Source organism: Bos mutus, chromosome 7 (assembly GCF_027580195.1).
Source record: "Bos mutus isolate GX-2022 chromosome 7, NWIPB_WYAK_1.1, whole genome shotgun sequence".
NCBI lineage: Eukaryota > Metazoa > Chordata > Mammalia > Artiodactyla > Bovidae > Bos > Bos mutus.
The window spans coordinates 14634004-14656026 of NC_091623.1; the positions used below are offsets into that span (position 1 = coordinate 14634004).

The window sequence follows — 22023 nt, forward strand, 5'->3', positions numbered from 1 at the left end:
GTCTAGGCTCCACCAATCCAATGGCCAAGAAGGTGTCCTCCTCAGCATTTCTAGGAAGTAAAGGTGACAGAGAGGAAAGGACAACAGCATTGAGTGAAGAGGGAGGACACAGAAAAGAGATGGAGAAAAGGGGGTTGATTTGGTTGGGTTGTAATAGAAGGAAATTACAGAGAAAGTAGCAGGAGGACTTTGAGAAACAGGACCATCACCCTTTCACTTAAAGAAAGAACTCACACAAATAATAGGGAAACTAATGCTTATGGTATAGCTCCTTGATGATATTTTAAATAGTAATAACCACTAACAATATTGACTAATTTCTACATGTTGGGCTTTCTTCTAAGTATTTTACTTTGTTAACCTTTTTTAATCTTAACTCTTCCATGAGACACGTGCTTTATTCTCCCCAGTTGGCAAATGAGGAAACAATAGTACCAAAAGATTTATCAACATAGCTAATGTAGAAGATCACACAGCAATTTAGTGATGGAGCCTGGAGGTGAGCCCAGGCAATCTGGTTCCACTGTCCATGCTCTCAACCAGTGTCCTGTACTTTACCCCAGGCATCAGGCTTTTTGTAAATTGGTGATCACTATTAAGCAATATCATTAGTTTGGGGCTAATTTCAGAAGAAGCTTCATTTTTTCAAAGGGACGAAGTTGAAAATGTAAGATACATATGAAATATATTTGCCAAGTTCACAGTGAAGCACAGAGTAATAGCTAGTTGGGTCAACACAAGTACTCTCATCTTAAGGGTTTTTCTATGTAAGTCTAGGCACTTGAAAGGTGAGTAATTAATGAGCACTTTGTCTCTTGGTTATTGGCTTTATTTTAATGCATAAGGAACTCTTTGATTTAACAATATCTTTCATATGGATTATTTACCACTGACTCTGTTATTCGGATATTCCTCTAATATAATAAATGGAGTCATGCACAGTCACAAGTAAATGAATGAATGAGGGAGTGATATTAATACTTGAGAGGGCGATAAATTCCCCTAGTCTCACTCTGGCACTTCTAGGCCAAGGTCTGTGTGTGTTTGATTAAATTTTGTAGATAGAATTTGCATCATTCTTGCTCTGCAGAATTTACTGACATAGAATGAAGCATAATTGATTATTCATTATTTGGAGTGCTCTCCCTTACAGTACTCATTTAGACCACAAACTTGAATGGTGAACTGTTGTAAGCATTCATTTTTATTTCTTGCACTGTCAGAATTTCAGACAAGTTCTTGCAGGTAGCATTTTTTTTTAACATGCATAGCCGATAAACATTATCCTCTGTGCTACTAAATTTCTTTCTTAAAATATTTGTATTTGATAAACTTAGTTCTCATTACCCAGTGCATTAAGACCCAAGATTTCATACACAAAAGACTTGGCCACACAGCTTTTTGTTAATCTTGTTGATAAGACTGGATTCTCCATGAATATATATTTACATACAACTGCAGCTTTTAATTCTCTTGCATCTGTAAATATCCAGAACAATAAATAACTCTTGGAAAATTGCCTTTTGACATTATATTATTCCAATATATCTTTTCATTACAGCACAATTCTGGAGAAATGCTCTAAGTGTAAAAAACCTCCCAATTGAATTGATTGGGCTGAATCAAAGAGTCTTATAAATTTATACCACAATTGATGTCAATGGTAAAGATGTTTATTCTCCCTTTAAAAAGCCATCTTTTATTTGTGAGTTTAATCATTTTCAGAAAGGAATATAGGAATTCCTAGAACATATGATGGGTACAAATTAAGACATTCTTAGTTCATAAAATTCTCACCTCTTTCCTTCTCAGGACCCCTCAGTTCAGTTTAGTTCAGTTGCTCAGTTGTGTCCAACTCTTTGTGACCCCATTCTCAGGACCCCTATTCTCTGCCAAAATAAAAAAAAGTACAAAATACCTTTTTGTTGTCTTTAGCTGCCTAATGGGATCCAGTCCTTTTGAAGTTAAATTTTAGTCTTTAGCATCTGTATCATTTCTAATGCATGTTCATATTGAGACGTGTGTTACTAATGCCTTTAACCACTAACATACCAAGTGTTAGCTACATATTATTTTGTCAATTAAGAAATATTATTTTACTCCACCTAGAGGTTACTATTACTGTTCATCATATTTGCATGAACTGGGAGTTCTCTGCGCACTATAATTTATATTCTATTACTGAACTGAACCAACACATTGTCTCGCCAACTAGGAGAGACTGGGAGATGGGTGCAAGATGGGGAGGAGAGGTATAGATCCCTATATAAGTGAAAGAATGTGGGTTTTATTTATTTATTTATTTATTTGCATGTAATGGTGTTAAATTATAGTTGAAGTGTTCTTTCTCATTAAAAGTTTAAGGGCTTAAGCAGAAAGGCATTCTGTAGATTAATACTTTAGAAGGGTTGCATGTGTGCATGTTCAGTCACTCAGTCATGTCAGACTCTTGAGACCCTATGGACTGTAACCCGCCGGGCTCCTCTGTTCATGGGATTCTCCAGGCAAGAATGCTGGACTGGGTTGCTATGCCCTCCTCCAGGGGATCTTCCCGACCCAGGGATCAAACCCACATCTCCTGTATTGTAGGCGGATTCTTTACCACTGAGCCACCTGGGAAGCCAGGCTTAGGAGGGTTAGGTGAACAGAAGCCAACATTACCCCCCAGGATATAATGGAGAGGTAATGTTTCGCTGCAAAGCGACTGCAGCTGGATTTGTCATTACGATGAAAGCCTTTGATTCACTGAACCATAGTGGGTCCTTCAAGTGTTAGACATTTCCCTGCTCCAGTCTACTGAAATACTTTTGATAATTTTCACTTCCTCCTGAAGTTGTTTTCATTTCCTCTAAAGTAATGTGGTAGTTATCTTAATCATTTTTCTTCTTCTCACCTGTTGACTTAAATCTGCTTTTTAACTATTCTTCCTAACCTGTATTGCTTAGTCTAGGTTCCTCCCACCCTTGATTTCTTGCCTTCCTACAATGGCCTTATTTTATCACTGGTTTTGTTCATGTTAAAATCTAAGTTACAAAAACTTTAAAATGAATGCTCATATTTTAGCACCTAAAAATGAGCATTATCCATTTGCAGCAACATGGATGGGCCTAGAGATTGTCCAAGTTAGTGAAATCAGACAGAGAAGGAGAAATATCATATAAGAAAAGTGTTATAAATATATCCGGATGAGGGTGTATATGGAATCTAAAAAGAAATTATACAAATGAACTTATTTATAAAACAGAAGCAGACTCGCAGACTAGAGAATAAACTTTTGCTTGGCATGGGGGAAAATAGGGGGAAAGTGATAGGGAGTTTGGGATTGACATATACACACTGCTATAATTAAAATGGGAGCCAACAAGGTCCTACTGTATCGCACAGAGAACTCTGCTCAGTATTATGTGGCAGCCTGGATAGGAGGGGAGTTTGGGGAGAGTGGATACATGTATATGTTGGCTGTGTACCTTTGCTGTCCACCTGAAACTATCACAATGTTGTTGACCAGCTATACTCCAGTATAAAATAAAAACTTTAAAAAATAAAAACAAAAACAACTTTTAATGAGCATTATTAATTCCTGTCTTTGTTATAAAACATTATTGAAATGATATACTATTCTCTATATATAAAATCATCCTTATTATTTTACATACTGAAGATGTAACCAAATCCCTGTAATGGTTCTTATCCTTTCACTTATTTAATAGACTCAGCTTGTCGATTTTGTATTTTCTTTTTCCTGTAGTCAACATGGAAAAAAGCCCACCTGTTAAGGGCTCTCTCTGGAAAAGTCAACCTACCTTGTCATTTCTCAACCATGCCTACCTTACCACCCAGTTATAACACCACCAGTGAATTTCTGCGAATCAAATGGTCTAAGATTGAATTGGACAAGACGGGAAAAGATTTAAAGGAGACTACTGTTCTCGTGGCCCAAAATGGGAATATCAAGATCGGTCAAGACTACAAAGGGAGAGTGTCGGTGCCTACACATCCCGAGGACGTGGGCGATGCCTCACTCACCATGGTCAAACTGCTGGCCAGTGATGCAGGCCGCTACCGCTGTGACGTCATGTACGGGATTGAAGACACACAGGACACGGTGTCACTGACCGTGGAGGGTAAGGCTTGCGAATCTAGAAGAAGCTGGTACTACAGGATACCTGGTTCAGAAGTGTGGTGAAACAAGATTCAAAAGTAGCCATTGCTCAGGGTTTGAACAGAGGGAAAACACACACCAATCGACCCAATAGTCCATGTCCGTTACTAAAAATGAGCTGTTAATTGGTCAGGAGTCAAGGAAGGTGACTTTATACCAGATATAATGAATACCTCAAGACATGGTATATAGCTCAAGAATCATTACTTCATTATTGAGACCTATCAGCAATTATTTTTGAAGACTGCAAAGGCTGATCTACAGTTTAATTTTTTTTAATATGTGCATATGTGCATGTATACTCACATGCATACATAAACACACATATACACATATATACATACACACACACACAAACCCTTTTTCTCACTCTCCTAGCATGATTATTAAAATGTTTGAGTTTGCTTTTAAGAAATATAAGTTATATCTTAACTTACATTGAATAAATAAGGCACCTAATAAGTCCATGGTATATATTAATATCATAGTGCTTTGAAAAGGCAAGGACTCAATAAACATTTGAATTGGATCAAAACAAGAATTCGGTGTATTTTTTTAAGGTCAGTACACTAGTCACCCACTGTCTTGCGATGAGACATTTTAGTTTCAGCCCCCTTTCAGTGGTAGTTTGTATGTCATTTGAATTTAAGTTAGGAGACAAAGCAAAGAAAAATTGCTTTAATTGGGTACACACATAATGCCACAGCTCCTGGAAGCAGAATATTTTGGCAAGTTATTAAGCAAAATTCTCATACCCAGACATGATGGAACAGATTTTTCTTCCAACCCTCCATTTCCCTATAAAATATTTACCTTTCAGAAACATATACAAAGGGTTTTATTAAAACTCTTTCTTGTGTAGCCAAAAGGAAATACTCTGAATTTCAGATGTGACAGATTAATTTTCTGAACATCCTTTCCCATTCAGATCCTATTCCTGTCTTCTATAAATCTATTTTTATGTTTTCCAGGCATCCACTGAACACCCTGGGCTCTTTGCTCTTAATTTTTTTTATCATTTACTTTGATTAGTCTTGGATTGTTTTTTCTACTGATATATCTCTTCCTCTTTTTGTGTAATGTAACATTATATATATATATATATATAAATAAAATATATAAACTTAGATACGCATTATACATATATTATATATATATATTAAATCCCAGAAGTTTAACAACTTCTTAAATCTTCATCATTAAAGAATTAGCAGTGGATTTGCCCCTTGCCTCTCTGAAACAATGAAAATTCTCCACTTAATCTCCTTAGCCCCATGAGGTCTTCAAATTATCCAGCAATTATAGATACTTATACAGCCTGATATTCCCTGCCTTGGTCATGGAGGCCCCTTTGTGCCCCCTTACTGCCAGTCCTCAGTGCACAAGGAAGATTTTTAATTACCAAGAAGGCTCTTTGAAGCTTTGATCAGCAGAAGACTAATTTAAAACCATGCAAAGTCTTGCTCAAGTCTTAGAGATCATTATAAACATACTTATAGGACCATATATACTTCCTGGAAATTTTAAAGTTGTTCTGTAAAGGTATAGATTTTATGAAAAGCATTCGCTGTTTTTTTGTTTTTTTGTTCTTTGAAATATCAGAAATGGGAAATAAGTATTAGTTGTCAGTGCATCCGCTTGGTACCTGTGCAGGCCTTTTTGTATTGACACTGATCAGAGGTGCTTATTGATGACATGCGTAGTCTGTCCCCTGTAGATGCTTTATTGGCACATACCTGTTTTGGAAGACAGAAGCGAGGATAGGCATGTGGAAAACAATTTAATAGCTAGAAGTCAAGCTGTGTGTGTGAGAGAGAGAGAGACGGAGGGAGGCTGTTGTCAACTCTAAGAAATTACTAGGAATAAAAGGAAAGTGAAAGATATCTTGGAAACCAAAATTAATTCCACATAATAAATATGTGGTGTTAATGATATGACAATAAAATCTCACCCATAAAACCCAATTACTCCAATTTCTATTTTCCAGTGACTTCCTAGGCACATTAGCTTGACTCACTTTGCTGTCTGATGAAAATGAGTCACCATATTTACTCCAGTTAAAAATGGAGATGCCCTTGCTCAAGTGGGAGGAGGGCCCCAAGCTTCACCCCCTCAGTTGCTCTTTCCTCAGGCTTTTGACAGTTCTTTGACCCTGAAACACAGTTCAAGAACCACTAGTTTATGCAACTCCTAAAATACGACAAAGTGGAATTTGAAGCACATATCAGGATGCCTGGCTTCTACCCGCGGGAGTCTGGAGAACTTTATTTCAGGCCTTCTTTGGGATAAAAATCATACATTTTACCTGTCAAAGTGGAGATTCTACATTATGCAGATCAGTTAGTGAATATGATAAACATTTATTATAGTAGCCTATCCAACATTTTAAGATATTTTAAAATTCTTTATCTAATTTGATCTTCATTTCAATAAAACAGCATAAGCACTGTTAGGTATACTTTATAGAGGAGGAAATTAAGGCTTATATATGATTAAGGAGCAAATCAAGAATTAGAATAGGCCTTCTCTTATATACTCTAGTGTCTTTTCCATTATAATATATTGTCTCGGTAAGTAAATATCACAATATTTCATGTTTGGAGGAAGTGGTATTGGTGAAGGTTCTATATGCTTCTATTGAGTTGGCCCTGAGTACAAACATGGAGAGGAGTTGATCTCGTGACCTCCTTAACTCTTTGTGTCTCCTGCAGCACCTACTGCCTTTAGTCGTCCGTGGTCCCCTGATAGCCTGTGCGCGCATGGTCAGTTGCTTCAGCCGTGCCAGACTGTTTTGCAACCCCATGGACTGTAGCCCGCTAGGCTCCTCTGTCCATGGGATTCTCCAGCCAAGAATACTGGAGTTGGTTGCCATGCCCTCCTCCAGGGAATCGTCCCTACCCAGGGATTGAACCTGCATCTCCTGCATTGCAGGCAGATTGTTTATCCATTGAAGCACCTGGGAAGCCATGATAGCCTGAATACTACCTATAATTAGGACCACTAGTCACCATATGGGATTTAGCGGCTTAAATCTTTTTTTCAGACGGTTTCCATGGGAACAGAAAACTCCTGACTAGGAAACTTTAATGGAGCAGAATGGGATACCTGAGTGAATAGCATTTCTGGGGTTCCTCAGATCACCATAATTTTGCATAATGCTGTATGAAGTAAAATTAAAAAGATTGTCATGGTCTTAAGACCGTGTTAGCAAGTCATTTGACATACTGCTCCAATGAGAAACTGCACAGTACGAGGGGAGACCTGAACTCGCCTGTAATTGTTCGCTGCTATCTTTGCAGGGGTTGTGTTTCACTACAGGGCGGCAACCAGCAGGTACACCCTGAACTTTGAGATGGCACAGAAGGCTTGTGTGGACATCGGGGCCGTCATAGCCACCCCAGAGCAGCTGCATGCCGCCTATGAAGATGGTTTTGAGCAGTGTGATGCAGGCTGGCTGTCAGATCAGACTGTTAGGTGAGTGGTCTGGGGGCTACCGGCTTTAGTTCATCACGTGGGGAGTGAGAATATAGTGCTACTTCCTAGTCCTTTATTTTCCCAGGTATCCCATCCGGGTTCCCCGAGAAGGCTGCTATGGAGACATGATGGGGAAGGAAGGAGTCCGGACCTACGGATTCCGTGCTCCTCATGAAACTTACGATGTGTATTGTTACGTGGACCATCTGGATGGTAAGATGTTCACATTTCTATAGCTTCATTTGACCCGAGAAAATCGAGGAAACACTGGGAGCACGTGGGGATAGAGTGAGTCTCCATGCTTGTTTGGATTCCAAACAGCAACGTTTAGTTTAAATAACCGTATGATTCTGTGGTGAAATAAGCTTAAATTAAAGTGGAAAGAGAAGGAGGGCTGTGTAAATGGTTATGTAGGTTTGAAATGTCTTTAGTTAATGGCAGGTTTGCTTTCAGTCATGCTGCCACTGGAACGTTTCCAATACACTTTTAGAGCATTAAGAATAGAAGCCTGTAAGGGCGGTACCTATTCTTGTAAGGACTTCAGGTAAAGTCCTGTGATGACAAACCACTGTGAATCCAAGTACTGATAAACATCCCAAAGTGCAACTGAATGACACAAACTAGCCAAGGAAGGATTTTCATGGTTTGCTTCTCCTTGTGTTCACTTTGCTACACTAATATTTATTTTTTTTAATATAAATTTATTTTTTTAATTGGAGGTTAATTACAAATATTTAAAGCAATATTGCTACACTAATTTTTAAAGCAATCATTTATTCATTCAATCAATCAGCACGCAAAAAAAAAATACAAAACACCCACTGTGTGATAGATGCTCTGCTTGTTAGAACTATGAAGTCAGGTAAGATGTAAGCCTTGCTTTAGAGATTCTTAGAGCCTGATTGATTCTGGCATCGTCATTTCCTCCTCAGTGACAGAGTGAGACTCTTAGAGATAGTAAGTTTGAGTTCTCTTCTGGCAATGTTACCTAAGGACATAATAATTTTATTATAAGACACATGGAGTAGAAGTTTCTGTGACTTTTGAAATGGAAGTTCACTTGTAACAATAGCTATCTTAGAGGCCTCAATATATAAATAGAGGTATCGCATTGAGTTATACATTTAATTTTAGCTGGGTACCCGTAAAAGAATGATCTCAATTTTCTTATGCTTAAAATGAGGAGGTTGGACTAGAAAATTTCCATAGTCCCTCCCAACATAATTAAATTCTCTGATTCTATGAATTGAATAAACAACCTCAGTGACCGAAAGCTAGAAAATAAGCAGCTTATATTTGCCTGGTGTCCTAAATGTGAATAGGATAGCCTGATTCCAAGAAGGTTTCTTTAGTGTGGTTCTCTAGCATCTTAACCTTCTTATTATTCATATTCTTATTATGACTGTTATTTAAGATTGATACATGTGTTTTCTAAACCATAATTTCAGATACTAACAATTTACATTTTTCACAAAGGTAAAGGGAAAATAATCTAGAAAATTCAAGCTATGAGATATAGCTTATCTCCTTCCTTAAGTTGAATTTTAAATTTAGTTAACTTTTTTCATAGGATAAGAGATGGTTGATAGGAGATTCTGATTCTAGGAAACAAATTTTGTTATTGCTATCTCAGTAAGATGGAAATTTGTACCTAAATTCAGTGAAATTTATTTTATCAGTGTTGTTTTCTTTTGGAATAATGTCTATTAGAGTGATAGCAATAGAAATTTCTGGAATGTTGGTAATACTGGAACTAAATCAGAGACAGATTTTGCAAAAGTATATATAAGTTGTAATTGGTAATCTTTACCAAGTGTGATTGAAATAGTGGCTTTCAGGTATAAATCTGTGGACAATTTGATCCCAATGGGAATAAACGTTAACATCACAAGCCAACCTTTGTGATGGAAAGTTAGGATTATGTATTTACAGTTCTCCCAGAAAGCATGCCTAGGGGTCCCTCTGCATGTCTCTTCTTTAGTCTTATCCTGATGAAGGTACTGAAACCCCACTCTCTAAGGCTACAGAATCGCTACTTCTTTGAAGTCTAGAGGACTTTGTGCAGAAGCTCCAGAAATTCCATGCCCTCCACAAATTCAGTGTGAGATACTTTTGACAGGGTCTTGGTGGGAAAAGCCCTGCCAAGGATTCCTAGCCGTGTTGTACCATCAAAGCTGGCTTCCTAAAATCTGTTCAGAGTATCATAACTAATGTTTGGGGAAAACTGAGCTGTCAGAAGAGCCATTTTGAGGATCTAGGCATACACCACAATGAGAGGGATGTGTTAGTCATATAGGAGTTCTTCTCCACCTCCATAAACATCGTCACTTCTAGGGCAACTGTTATTCGTAAAACCAGTCTCTGCTCCAGGGTAACCCAACTGTGTTTTATATAGTTATGTATTTACTTGGGATATATGTTCATGTATTTGATAACTGAAAACTTGAAGTGTGTAACACAGCATAACTTTAGTTAAGGTATTTATACTAAAACGACAGAATCTGAAATTTTTTGTCTTACCACATAGAAGTTGGAAGACAAAGATGAAAGAATTGATATAAACACGAATTCAAGCACTGGCTGAGATTTGTGTCAGCAGTTACAAGGCTTCAATTTGTTTCACAGAAGAAACTTAGTTTCAGAGGATATTCAATATGTTTATAATGACATTTATTGTGAAATGGGGTCTGTAAGGATAATTCCCTTTTCATCACAGTATGAAGATAAAATGAGTTAAGGTGTAAAGTGTTTGTCACAATGTGTGGCACAAAGTAAGTGCTCAATAAATAGTAGTTATTATAGTTTATAGATTTTTAAAAGGTTCTTATTTCTGCTGAATTCTTAATTGATTTCATTTTTGCTCTTTTGTATGTAAGTAAGTCAAGTGCCTTGAGGGATGAACAGGACATGAAAAGACACCAAGAGAACAAAAAAAAAGAAAAATGAAAATGATAATTTTTAGTTTTGCATGTCTAGCCCCAAACTCTCTTCTGAATTCCATACCTGCATTTCTGGTTTGTGAATCATTTTGGTGTCTCATCTCTGGTTTTCTGTCTTACCTCGCAAGTAATCCCCAAGCCTTTAATAGTTCTTCAAGGAATCTGTTTTATGACCATCAAAACAGGCAATCACCATGGCCATATCATTCGCCTACTCAGCATGGTATGGTGTGAATTTCCCGTTGCCTTCCTCCTCAAGCAAATGCTGCTGGCTCAATCAAGAACCTCAATCCTGGCTCAGGAGTATAAACTTTTCAGCTGTGTTTCCCTCTCTCTGATATGACCTTGCTTATATGCACCAGCTGTCCCTAGCTCCTGCCAACAGCTGTGCTTTGAGCCTCTCTGAGAACAAACCTCTCATCTTCCCAGCATTCCACTCTCCCCTATGCCTGTGAGCAGACTGCCTTCAAGAGCCCATCTTTGGCCCTTCCAGCTCACACTGCCATTTTCTGATTTTGAACTCCCACCTTTCTTCGAGTTAGGGCCACATATCTGGTGTTGAATTCTTCTTTCTGGTTGTTTTATATTCATCATACACAAACTATTACCTAATATTTTTATTTCCGAAAAAACTTTTGTAAGATCCTGATAGAAATAAGGCAATAACCATCTTCTATAACTCTCCAACCACAGTGAAGAATCTATTCCAGTATCAGACACATAGCAGAACTCAAGAACTACACGGTGGTAATTGCAGTTTTTTTCCAAACTTTGTCTCTTTCGGAAACCGCCTCCACCACCCTACCATTTCTACAGTACTTGAAAACAAATGCCAAATTTTGTTCACAAGACTTACTAAGGATCTATTTTTTTCATTGGATCACCAAGGTGCTAGTTTTTCTCTTTGAATTTCTCCTTTCACTCTTTTCTGTGGTGTCTCTTAGAAATAACTTTTTCCTAGAGATACTCCTTTATTCTTTCTCGCCTCTCCAGTCATTTCGCTTTTTTGCCTCCCCAGCCAATTGTCTTTTCTGGGATTGGTCCCTTTGTACCTATTCACAAATCATAGGCTTATTTTTCTACTGCTTCCTTATTTCAAAATCAGGATAACTCTGTCACCTCTATGACTTGTCTAATGATTCCATGTCATCCAGGTGTTTGACCTAGAACGAAAAACAACTTTTCCTTTTTGTCTTATGAGCTCCTTTATATATGTAAGCTTCTCAGGTGGCTCAGTCCATAAAGAATCTGCCTGCCAATGCAGGAGATGCAGGTTCAATATGAAAACCTAAAAATATTCAGGTAAAAACCTGAATATCATTAAACAGGTCTTAGAGCAGGGCTTAATTCCAACTTCTTTAGAGGATTTGATAGGATCAAAATCAGATACCAAATCTGTAAATTGTGTGATTTCCTGCCTGTGGATTCTCAGATTGACTTTTAATATTAATGGAATTTGAAGTGTGTAATCTACAGATTACTTTACTGCTGGGAGTTATTTAAGAATTAGTGATAATTGGGTTGATTCAGTTAAAATGCCCCATGTCAACTAGAATAGCTTCCTGCACACTGTGGTTCAGCAGATGGTTTCAAATATTGATTCCGGATTATAGAATCTTTCCACATGGATTGATGTCGGTGCCTGAAGATGCCGGAACTTTTTACTCTCTACAGAACTCCCAGAATCGTAGATCACAGTTAAGGCTGTGGGTTCCCAAATAGGCTTTAGACATGAACGCACCTTGCTAAGGGTTTGAAATTGAACTTGGAGTTCTTTTTGTTTAAGTGTTTGAATGTCTCGCTAAGAGTCACTGAGGAAGGTGTCCAGGCGTGGACCCTGGCAGAACCTCTGGAAAATGATGTCCTCTGTCAGTATGACTTGAATAGATTGACTGTGAAGTAGCTCCATGGGTAGAATAAGAAAAAAAACTATTTGTTGTATGATTGTACTGTCCTTTAACTTAATTCTCAGAAAACCTTGACAGGGATTTTTGTAAAACCTTCCTTTTTATACATGAAGATACTAAGGAACAGAAGTTAAGTGACTGGGTATACCCTTTTTTTACTGTCCTTCTTGAGTAGCTTTTCAGGACCACCAAAGATTCCCCAGTAGAGCAACAGGCAGTCTTACAAACCAGGAGGGTGCAAAGTACTCTTAATGCTCCCCCAAATCTCTGATTTTTCACATGAAAATATCCTAATTCTTATCTGAGTAATGATTGCATCCCTGTTTGGATTACAGTGATTGGGATTGCTGGGTTAAATGACAACTCTATTTTTAACATTTTGAGGAACTGTTTTGAAATTTTTACCAGAAGTACCTTAGGGTCCCGATTCTTTCATTCCTGCCAACACTTGTTTTAATCTGATTTTTTGATTATAACCATCCTAATGTGTGCAATACTACCTGTGTGTGGTTTTGATTTGTATTTCCCTGATAGCTAGAGATGTTGAGCAACTTTTCCTATGACTGTTGACTATGTACATAATTTTCTTGGAGAATTATCTGTTCAGAAGCTTTGCTCATTTTTAATTGGGTATTTGCCTTTTTATTACTGAGTTATAGGAATTCTTTGTATACTCTCAATTCAAGAGTGTCTATTCAGATATATGATTTGTAAATATTTTCTCCCATTCTCTGATTTGCATTTTTACTTTTTCAATAGGACCTTTTGATGAACAAAGTTTTTAATTTTTATGAAATCCAATATCTAGTTTTTCTTTGATAATTTGTGCTTTTGGTGTCACATCTAAGAAAACAGTGCTAAATCCCTAGTCATGAAGACTTATTTCTGTGTTTGTTTCTAAGAACTGTAGAAGTTTTAACTTTTATTTTTATCTATTTTGAGTTATATTTTGTATATGGCAACTCTTTGCAGAAGAAGTAAAACAATTTTGAAAAAGAAGAACACAGTTGGGAGTCTCATATTTTCCAATTTCAAAATTTACAACAAAGCAATAGTAATCCAAACACTGTTGCAGTGACGTAAGCATAGTCATACAGGTCAGTGGGGCAGAGTCCAGAAGCAAACCCATATATTTATGATCAATAGATTTTCACCAGGGTGCCAAGGCCACTAATGGGGAAAGAATAGTCCTTTTTAACAAATAGTGCTGGCATGATTGAATACCCACACACCAAAGAATGGATTTGGATTCTTATGCCATATACAAAGGGATTTCCCTGGTGGCTCAGATCGTAAAGAATCTGCCTGTAATACAGGAGACCCCGGTTCGATCCCTGGGTCAGGAAAATCCCCTGGAGAAGGGAATGGCTACCCACTCCAGTATTCTTACCTGGAGAATTCCATGGACAGAAGAGGCTGGTGGGGTACAGTCCATGGGGTCGAAAGTGAAAGTGAAAGTCACTCAGTTGTATCTGACTCTTTGCGACCCCATGGACTATACAGTCCATGGAACTCTCCAAGTCAGAATACTAGGGTGTGTAGCCACTCCCTTCTCCAGGGGAATTTTCCTGACCCAGGAATTGAACTGGGGTCTCCTGCATTACAGGCAGATTCTTTACCATCTGAGCCACCAGGGAAATGCTTTTGTATATGGCATAAGAATCCAGATCCATTCTTTGGTGTGTGAGCATTCAATTATGCCATCACTATTTGTTAGAAAGACTATTCTTTCCTCATTTTAATGGCCTTGACACCCCGGTGAAAATCTATTGATCATAAATATATGGGTTGGTTTCTGGACTCTGTCCCATTGATCCGTATGACTATGCTTATGTCACTATCACATTGTTTTGATTACTATTGCTTTGTAGTAAATTTTGAAATTGGAAAATATGAGACTCCCAACTGTGTTCCTCTTTTTCAAAATTGTTTTACCTCTTCTGGACCCCTTCAATTCCTACATGATTTTTGGGATCCATTTGTCAATTTCTGCAAAAAATCCAGCTGAGTTTGAATTGAATTGCCAGATCAATTTGAGGTGTATTGTCATCTTGACAATATTGAGTCTTCAGATTAGATCTGTAAACATGGGATATTTTTTCATCTTTTGTTTAGATCGTCTTTATTTTCTTTCAGCAGTGTTTTATAGTTTCAGAGCTTTCATAGTATAGATTTTGCATTACTTTTGTTAAATTTAACCTACATATTTTTCTCTTTTGATGTAAATGTAATTTTCTTTCTTTTTCTAATTGTTCATTGGAAGTGTGTAGAAATAAATTGGCCTTGTATATTTTATCCTACAAGCTCGTTGAAATTATCTCTTAGTTCTAATATATTTTTATGGAATCCTCAGGGTTTTCTATATATATAGCCACTTTTATTTTATAATCTAAAAATAAATAAGTAGAAATGTCTTGACAGAAATCCCTTAAAACCTGTGACAGTCATTTGCTTTAAGGCTTGATGGCAATTTCTAGAATTCTAAATTAAAAGAGCTTCTTTGGAAACACAGGGCCATTTAACTCTGAGCTGTGAAAAGTTAAAAAAAATAACTAGGCTGATCTTCCTATGTTGACCTGCGGCCATACTGTGCCTGTCAAACAAAATAACACATTCGATCTTTTGTATATTTTGAAGACTCAGACATCCAGAAATTTTTTAGAATCTCTTTCTCACTCTAATTAAAGTCTTACTGCTCTGTCATGGGGAAAGAATGAGATCTGACATCCTGAAAACCATAAAAATATGCTTAAATTTTGGTGGGATTTCCTGTGTCTTTAATCCCTTCAAACGACATATACAATATCTTGTGTAATAGCACGTCGACAAATATGTGGATTCCTTTTCCCATGAATGTTATCTGATTTAAAGAATGTTTACTGACTATCACATGACTGATGACAATTCTCTAAAATTAATTAAAGGTTAAATTTTTCAAAACCCAGTGTCTGTGCTTTAAGCCACATTTTGTTTCTCAGTTCAGTTCAGTTGCTCAGTCATGTCCACCTCTTTGCAACCCCATGTATTGCAGCATGCCAGGCCTCCCTGTCCATCACCAACTCCCAGAGTTCACCCAAACTCATGTGCATTGAGTCGATGATGCCATCCAGCCATCTCATCCTCTGTCATCCCCTTCTCCTCCTGCCCCAATCCCTCCCAGCATCAGAGTCTTTTCCAATGAGTCAACTCTTCGCATGAGGTGGCCAAAGTACTGGAGTTTCAGCTTTAGCATCAGTCCTTCCAATGAACACCCAGGACTGATCTCCTTTAGAATGGACTGGTTGGATCTCCTTGCAGTCCAAGGGACTCTCAAGAGTCTTCTCCAGCACCACAGTTCAAAAGCATCAATTCTTTGGCGCTCAGCCTTCTTCACAGTCCAACTCTCACATCCATACATGACCACTGGAAAAACCATAGCCTTGACTAGACAGACCTTTGTTGGCAAAGTAATGTCTGTCTCTGCTTTTCAATATGCTATCTAGGTTGGTCAAAACTTTCCTTCCAAGGAGTAAGCGTCTTTTAATTTCATGGCTGCAATCACCATCTGCAGTGATTTTGAAGCCCCCAAAAATTAAGTCTGACACTGTTTCCACTGTTTCCTCGTCTATTTCCCATGAAGTGATGGGACCAGATGCCATGATCTTCATTTTCTGAATGTTGAGCTTTAAGCCAACTTTTTCACTCTCCTCTTTCACTTTCATCAAGAGGCTTTTTAGTTCCTCTTCACTTTCTGCCATAAGGGTGATGTCATCTGCATACCTGAGGTTATTGATATTTCTCCCGGCAGTCCTGATTCCAGCTTGTGCTTCATCCAGCCCAGCATATTGCATGATGTACTCTGCCTATAAGTTAAATAAGCAGGGTCACAATATACAGCCTTGACGTACTCCTTTTCCTTTTGGAACCAGTCTGTTGTTCCACGTCCAGTCCTAACTATTGCTTCCTGACCTGCATACAAGTTTCTCAAGAGGCAGGTCAGGTGGTCTGGTATTTCCATTTCTTTCAGAATTTTGCACAGTTTATTGTGATCCACACAGTCAAAGGCTTTGGCATAGTCAATAAAGCAGAAATAGATGTTTTTCTGGAACTCTCTTGCTTTTTCGATGATCCAGCAGATGTTGGCAATTTGATCTCTGGTTCCTCTGCCTTTTCTAAAACCAGCTTGAACATCTAGAAGTTCAAGGTTCACATATTGCAGAAGCCTGGCTTGGAGAATTTTGAGCATTACTTTACTAGCGTGTGAGATGAGTGTAATTGTGTGGTAGTTTGAGCATTCTTTGGCATTGCCTTTCTTTGGGATTGGAATGAAAACTGACCTTTTCCAGTCCTGTGGCCACTGCTGAGTTTTCCAAATTTGCTGACATATTGAGTGCAGCACTTTCACAGCATCATCTTTTAGGATTTGAAATAGCTCCACTGGAATTCCATCACCTCCACTAGCTTTGTTCTTAGTGATGCTTCCTAAGGCCCACTTGACTTCACATTCCAGGATGTCTGGCTCTAGGTATTTTCTACTTCATCCTAAAGCAAATGATATATTTGAAAGGTGCTGACCTGGCCATTACACCCCAAATTAGATACATTGCCAGCCTAACACTAGAATTGGATGAAGCTATCTTGGCAGCCCCAGAAGTTTTCTTGTCACTGTTAACAGAAGAGTGGTTTCTGTATAGGTTAAAGAATCAGATCTTAGGGGGAACTGACATGCTTTTGAATTATCTACAAATGTTGGCTGTCAAAAGATTATGTAATAGTGTATGTTGGCTGTTAATCAACCACGTACAGCTGATAGATTTTGTGATCCAGGATAATGAGTATTAGTCTTTATTGTTTTGATCTTGTGTATATAGACATGGGCAAAAAATGAGAAAGAGCAAAAGGCAGAGGGAAAAAAAAGGAAACTTACTTTGAAGAAACTTAAAAGTCCAAAACTTTTACCTAGTAATAATTATATTGACTTGTCTTTATTACCATAACACTTACTGTATATTGTAAGTGGTTTTATCCTTATGGGCATGTCATCTGACTATTTCCAGCTCATACACCACGTCTACTTTTGCATACACTTATTGCCTGTATACCATTTTGACCCAAACAGCAGGGAACTGTAGTAACAATTGCAAATCTTGATCTTCCTTATAGTGAACAAAAAAATCATGAAGTTCTATTCTCAAATGAGAAAAGAGACTCATGATTAGTTTATAGGAGCTAATTCTCAGACAGTTCAGGATAGATAGGTTATGAGTGTGCACACACACACACACACACACAAACAGAAGAAGCATAAATATTTATCAGACTATCCAGAAAATAGGCCCATCTAGATAACTGCGGTGAGACCTCAGCTTTGACTACCACACAGAGCAGCCCATCTAGGAAGGACCTGAATAATTCTCTGTGATCTGCTGGTGCCAGTTTCTTGTTCTCCTTGGCGATCTCAGGGAATTGCTTGTGAAAGAAAAAGATCCTCTTCTCAATTTGCTCTGGACTCAGAGTCTCTTTCATAATTTTTCTGAGTTACTCCTGAGTATCAACTCTTAGTTTTTGAACATTGTAGGTCATCTTAATGTTTTGATTTGTTTTCATCATTGCTTGCCACATTTTAGTATGTGTCATTTCTAAATCTGCCAAGGAATAGCTTTTCCATTTAGCAATCAAAAGTGTGGAAAAAGAACACGCATGATCCACTTTCCAGGGAGTCTTTTAGCAGTTACTTTTCAAATTTAAGTATTATTTTTGATGATGTTAATTCCTGTAATTAAGATGAATTTAGTTTGTAGAATGTCACCAGATATTAAAGTCTCACCAGCAATGTCTTCCAATTTCTTCTAGGGCATCCCTAGAAAGTTGGAAAAACAGGAATAGTTTAAAGTCACAGCATTTAACTTGATATTTTGGAAAAACAGAGGTTAAGCTACTGCATATATGTTTACCATATGAGCATGCAAATTATCCCTTTTGTGAAATCCTCTGTTCTACATTATGGTTTATGTGTTGTACTAATAAGAATGTATATATATATGCATGTCAGTAAATTCTTACTTAGGACAACTTAACTTCACATTTTACATTAAGTCGTGCATTGCTTTGTGTATAAAGGATATTTTGTGTATTTCTTTCCTTACATTTTATCTGCTGTCAAGAGCAAATGATTGTTATTACACTTGGACACTTACGTGTTCACCTTACATGTGGTCCTGGACACCATCAGGGTCTCTGCTCTGGTCCAGCTTCTTCTGCTCATTTACAGTCTTTGACACAGCCTTGGTAGGCAGTGGACTTCATATGACCTTTGTTTTTGTTTTTTTGGTTCCTGCTTTGATTCTGATTACCTTGTCTATATACTGTGTTTCTGTCTTGGACAGGTTAACACATAGGATATGAGAAACTTAATATGTGCTGAGTTATCATTGTTATGGCTCAACTGAGATTCTTCTTCTTGATTGAAACATACATGTCTCTCAGTTAGTCGCTCAGTCATGTCCGACTCTTTGCAACCCCATGGACTGCAGCACGCCAGGCCTCCCTGTCCATCACCAACTCCCGGAGTTTACTCAGACTCATGTCCATTGAGTCGGTGATGCCATCCAACCATCTCATCCTCTGTCATCCCCTTCTCTCCCATGTTCAATCTTTCCCAGCATCAGGGTCTTTTCAAATGAGTCAGTTCTTTGCATCAAGTGGCCAAAGTATGGGAGTTTCAGCTTCAGCATCAGCCCTTCCAATGAATATTCAGGACTGATTTCCTTTAGGATGGACTGGTTGGATCTCCTTGCAGTCCAAGGGACTCTCAAGAGTCTTCTCCAATACCGCAGTTCAAAAGCATCAATTCTTCAGCGCTCAGCTTTCTTTATAGTCCAACTCTCACATCCATACATGAGTACTGAAAAAACCATAGTTTTGACTAGATGGACCTTTGTTGGCAAAGTAATGTCTCTGCTTAATACGCTGTCTCAGTTCAGTTCAGTTCAGTTGCACAGTCATGTCCAACTCTTTGTGACCCCATGTATTGCAGCACGCCAGGCTTCCCTGTCCATCACCAACTCCTTGAGTTCACCCAAACTCATATCCATCAAGTCAGTGATGCCATCCAGCCATCTCATCCTCTGTGTCCCCTTCTCCTCCTGCCCCCAATCCCTCCCAGCATCAGAGTTTTTCTAATGAGTCAACTCTTCGCATGAGGTGGCCAAAGTACTGGAGCTTCAGCTTTAGCATCATTCCTTCCAAAGAACACCTGGGACTGATCTCCTTTAGAATGGACTGGTTGGATCTCCTTGCAGTCCAAGGGACTCTCAAGAGTCTTCTCCAACACCACAGTTCCAAAGCATCAATTCTTCGGCGCTCAGCTTTCTTCACAGTCCAACTCTCACATCCATACATGACTACTGGCAAAACCATAGCCTTGACTAGACGGACCTTTGTTGGCAAAGTAGTGTCTCTGCTTTTGAATATGCTATTTAGGTTGGTCATAACTTTCCTTCCAAGGAGTAAGCGTCTTTTAATTTCATGGCTGCAATCACCATCTGCAGTGATTTTGGAGCCCGAAAAATAAAGTCTGACACTGTTTCCACTGTTTCCCCATCTATTTCCCATGAAGTGATGGGACCAGATGGCATGATCTTTGTTTTCTGAATGTTGAGCTTTAAGCCAACTTTTTCAGTCTCCACTTTCACCTTCATCAAGAGGTTTTTTAGTTCCTCTTCACTTTCTGCCATAAAGGTGGTGTCATCTGCATATCTGAGGTTATTGATATTTCTCCCAGCAATCCTGATTCCAGTTTGTGTTTCTTCCAATCCAGCATTTCTCATGATGTACTCTGCATATCAGTTAAATAAGGAGGGTGACAATATACAGCCTTGACATACTCCCTTCCCAATTTGGAACCAGTCTGTTATTCCATGTCCAGTTCTAACTATTGCTTCCTGACTTGCATACAGATTTCTCAAGAGGTAGGTCAGGTGATCCGGTATTCCCATCTCTTTAAGAATTTTTCACAGCTTGTTGTGGTCCACACAGTCAAAGGCTTTAGCATAGTCAATAAAGCAGAAATAGATGTTTTTCTGGAACTCTCTTGCTTTTTCGATGATCCAGCAGATGTTGGCAATTTCATCTCTGGTTCCTCGCCCTTTTCTAAATCGAGCTTGCACATCTGGAAGTTCACAGTTCATGTTCTGTTGGAGCCTGGCTTGGAGAATTTTGAGCATTACTTTCCTAGCGTGTGAGATGAGTGCAATTGTGTGTTAGTTTGAGCATTTTTTGACATTGCCTTTCTTTGGAATTGGAATGAAAACTGACCTTTTCTAGTCCTGCGGCCACTGCTGGGTTTTCCAATTTGCTGGCATATTGAGTGCAGCACTTTCCCAGCATCATCTTTCAGGATTTGAAATAGCTCAACTGGAATTCCATCACCTCCACTACCTTTGTTCGTAGTGATGTTTCCTAAGGCCCATCTGACTTTGCATTCCAAGATGTCTGGCTCTGGGTGAGTGATCATACCATCATGATTATCTCAGTTGTGAACCTCTTTTTTGTACAATTCTCCTGTGTATTCTTGCCACCTCTTCTTAATATCTTCTGCTTCTGTTAGGTCCATCAATTTCTGTCCTAATTGAGCCCATCTGCATGAAATGTTCCCTTGGTATCTCTGATTTTCTTGAAGAGATCTCTAGTCTTTCCTATTCCATTATTTTTCTCTATTTCTTTGCACTGATCACTGAGGAAGGCTTTCTTATCTCTCCTTCCTATTCTTTGGAACTCTGCGTTCAAATGGTATATCTTTCCATTTCTCCTTTGCCTTTCACTTCTTTTCTTTTCACAGCTATTTGTAGTGCCTCTTCAGACAGCCATTTTGCCTTTTTGCATTTCTTTTTCTTTGGGATGGTCTTGATCCCTGTCTCCTGTAAAATGTCACAAACCTCCATCCATTGTTCTTCACACATTCTGTCTATCAGATGTAATCCCTTGAATCTATTTGTCACTTCCACTGTATAATTGTAAGGGATTTGATTTAGCTCATACCTGAATGGTCTAGTGGTTTTCCCTACTTTCTTCAATTTAAGTGTGAATTTGGCAATAAGGAGTTCATGATCTGAGCCACAGTCAGCTCCCGGTCTTGTTTTTGCTGCCTGTATAGAGCTTCTCCATCTTTGGCTGCAAGAATATAATCAATCTGATTTCAGTGTTGACCATCTGGTGATGTCCATGTGTAGAATCTTCTCTTGTGTTATTGGAGGAGGGTGTTCACGCTGCTGCCATACATGTCTCTAGCGCAGTTTAGTCCAATTTGCTTTAAGAAATAGATCCGTGGACTACTAGTTAGTCTTCTATGAGAAAAGGAGATTATTCTTTTCCTCAAATGGTCAAATGGTTTAAAAATCCTGACTTCTTTATAGAAACTCGCAGTAAATTCTATAATATTACCTGCTCTGAGAAGTCTTACAGAAATGAAACCTGTCAGATGACTTGTATGTATTTGTTTTCCAAATGCCGTCCACAAAGCCTATTTTCGCTGGATACCTAGTCATGTTTCAGGGATTATCAG

The 22023-nt window shown here is 38.3% G+C and overlaps 1 protein-coding gene across 1 annotated transcript in view; it reads left to right on the forward strand.

Annotated features, from left to right (window-relative positions):
* VCAN (versican) overlaps positions 1 to 22023 on the forward strand; it is a 121135-nt gene that overhangs the window by 15121 nt on the left and 83991 nt on the right. The window contains 4 exon segments of the mRNA XM_005903753.3: positions 3749 to 3779; positions 3781 to 4124; positions 7462 to 7636; positions 7722 to 7849. Of these exon segments, the coding sequence (XP_005903815.2) occupies positions 3749 to 3779; positions 3781 to 4124; positions 7462 to 7636; positions 7722 to 7849 (678 nt within the window).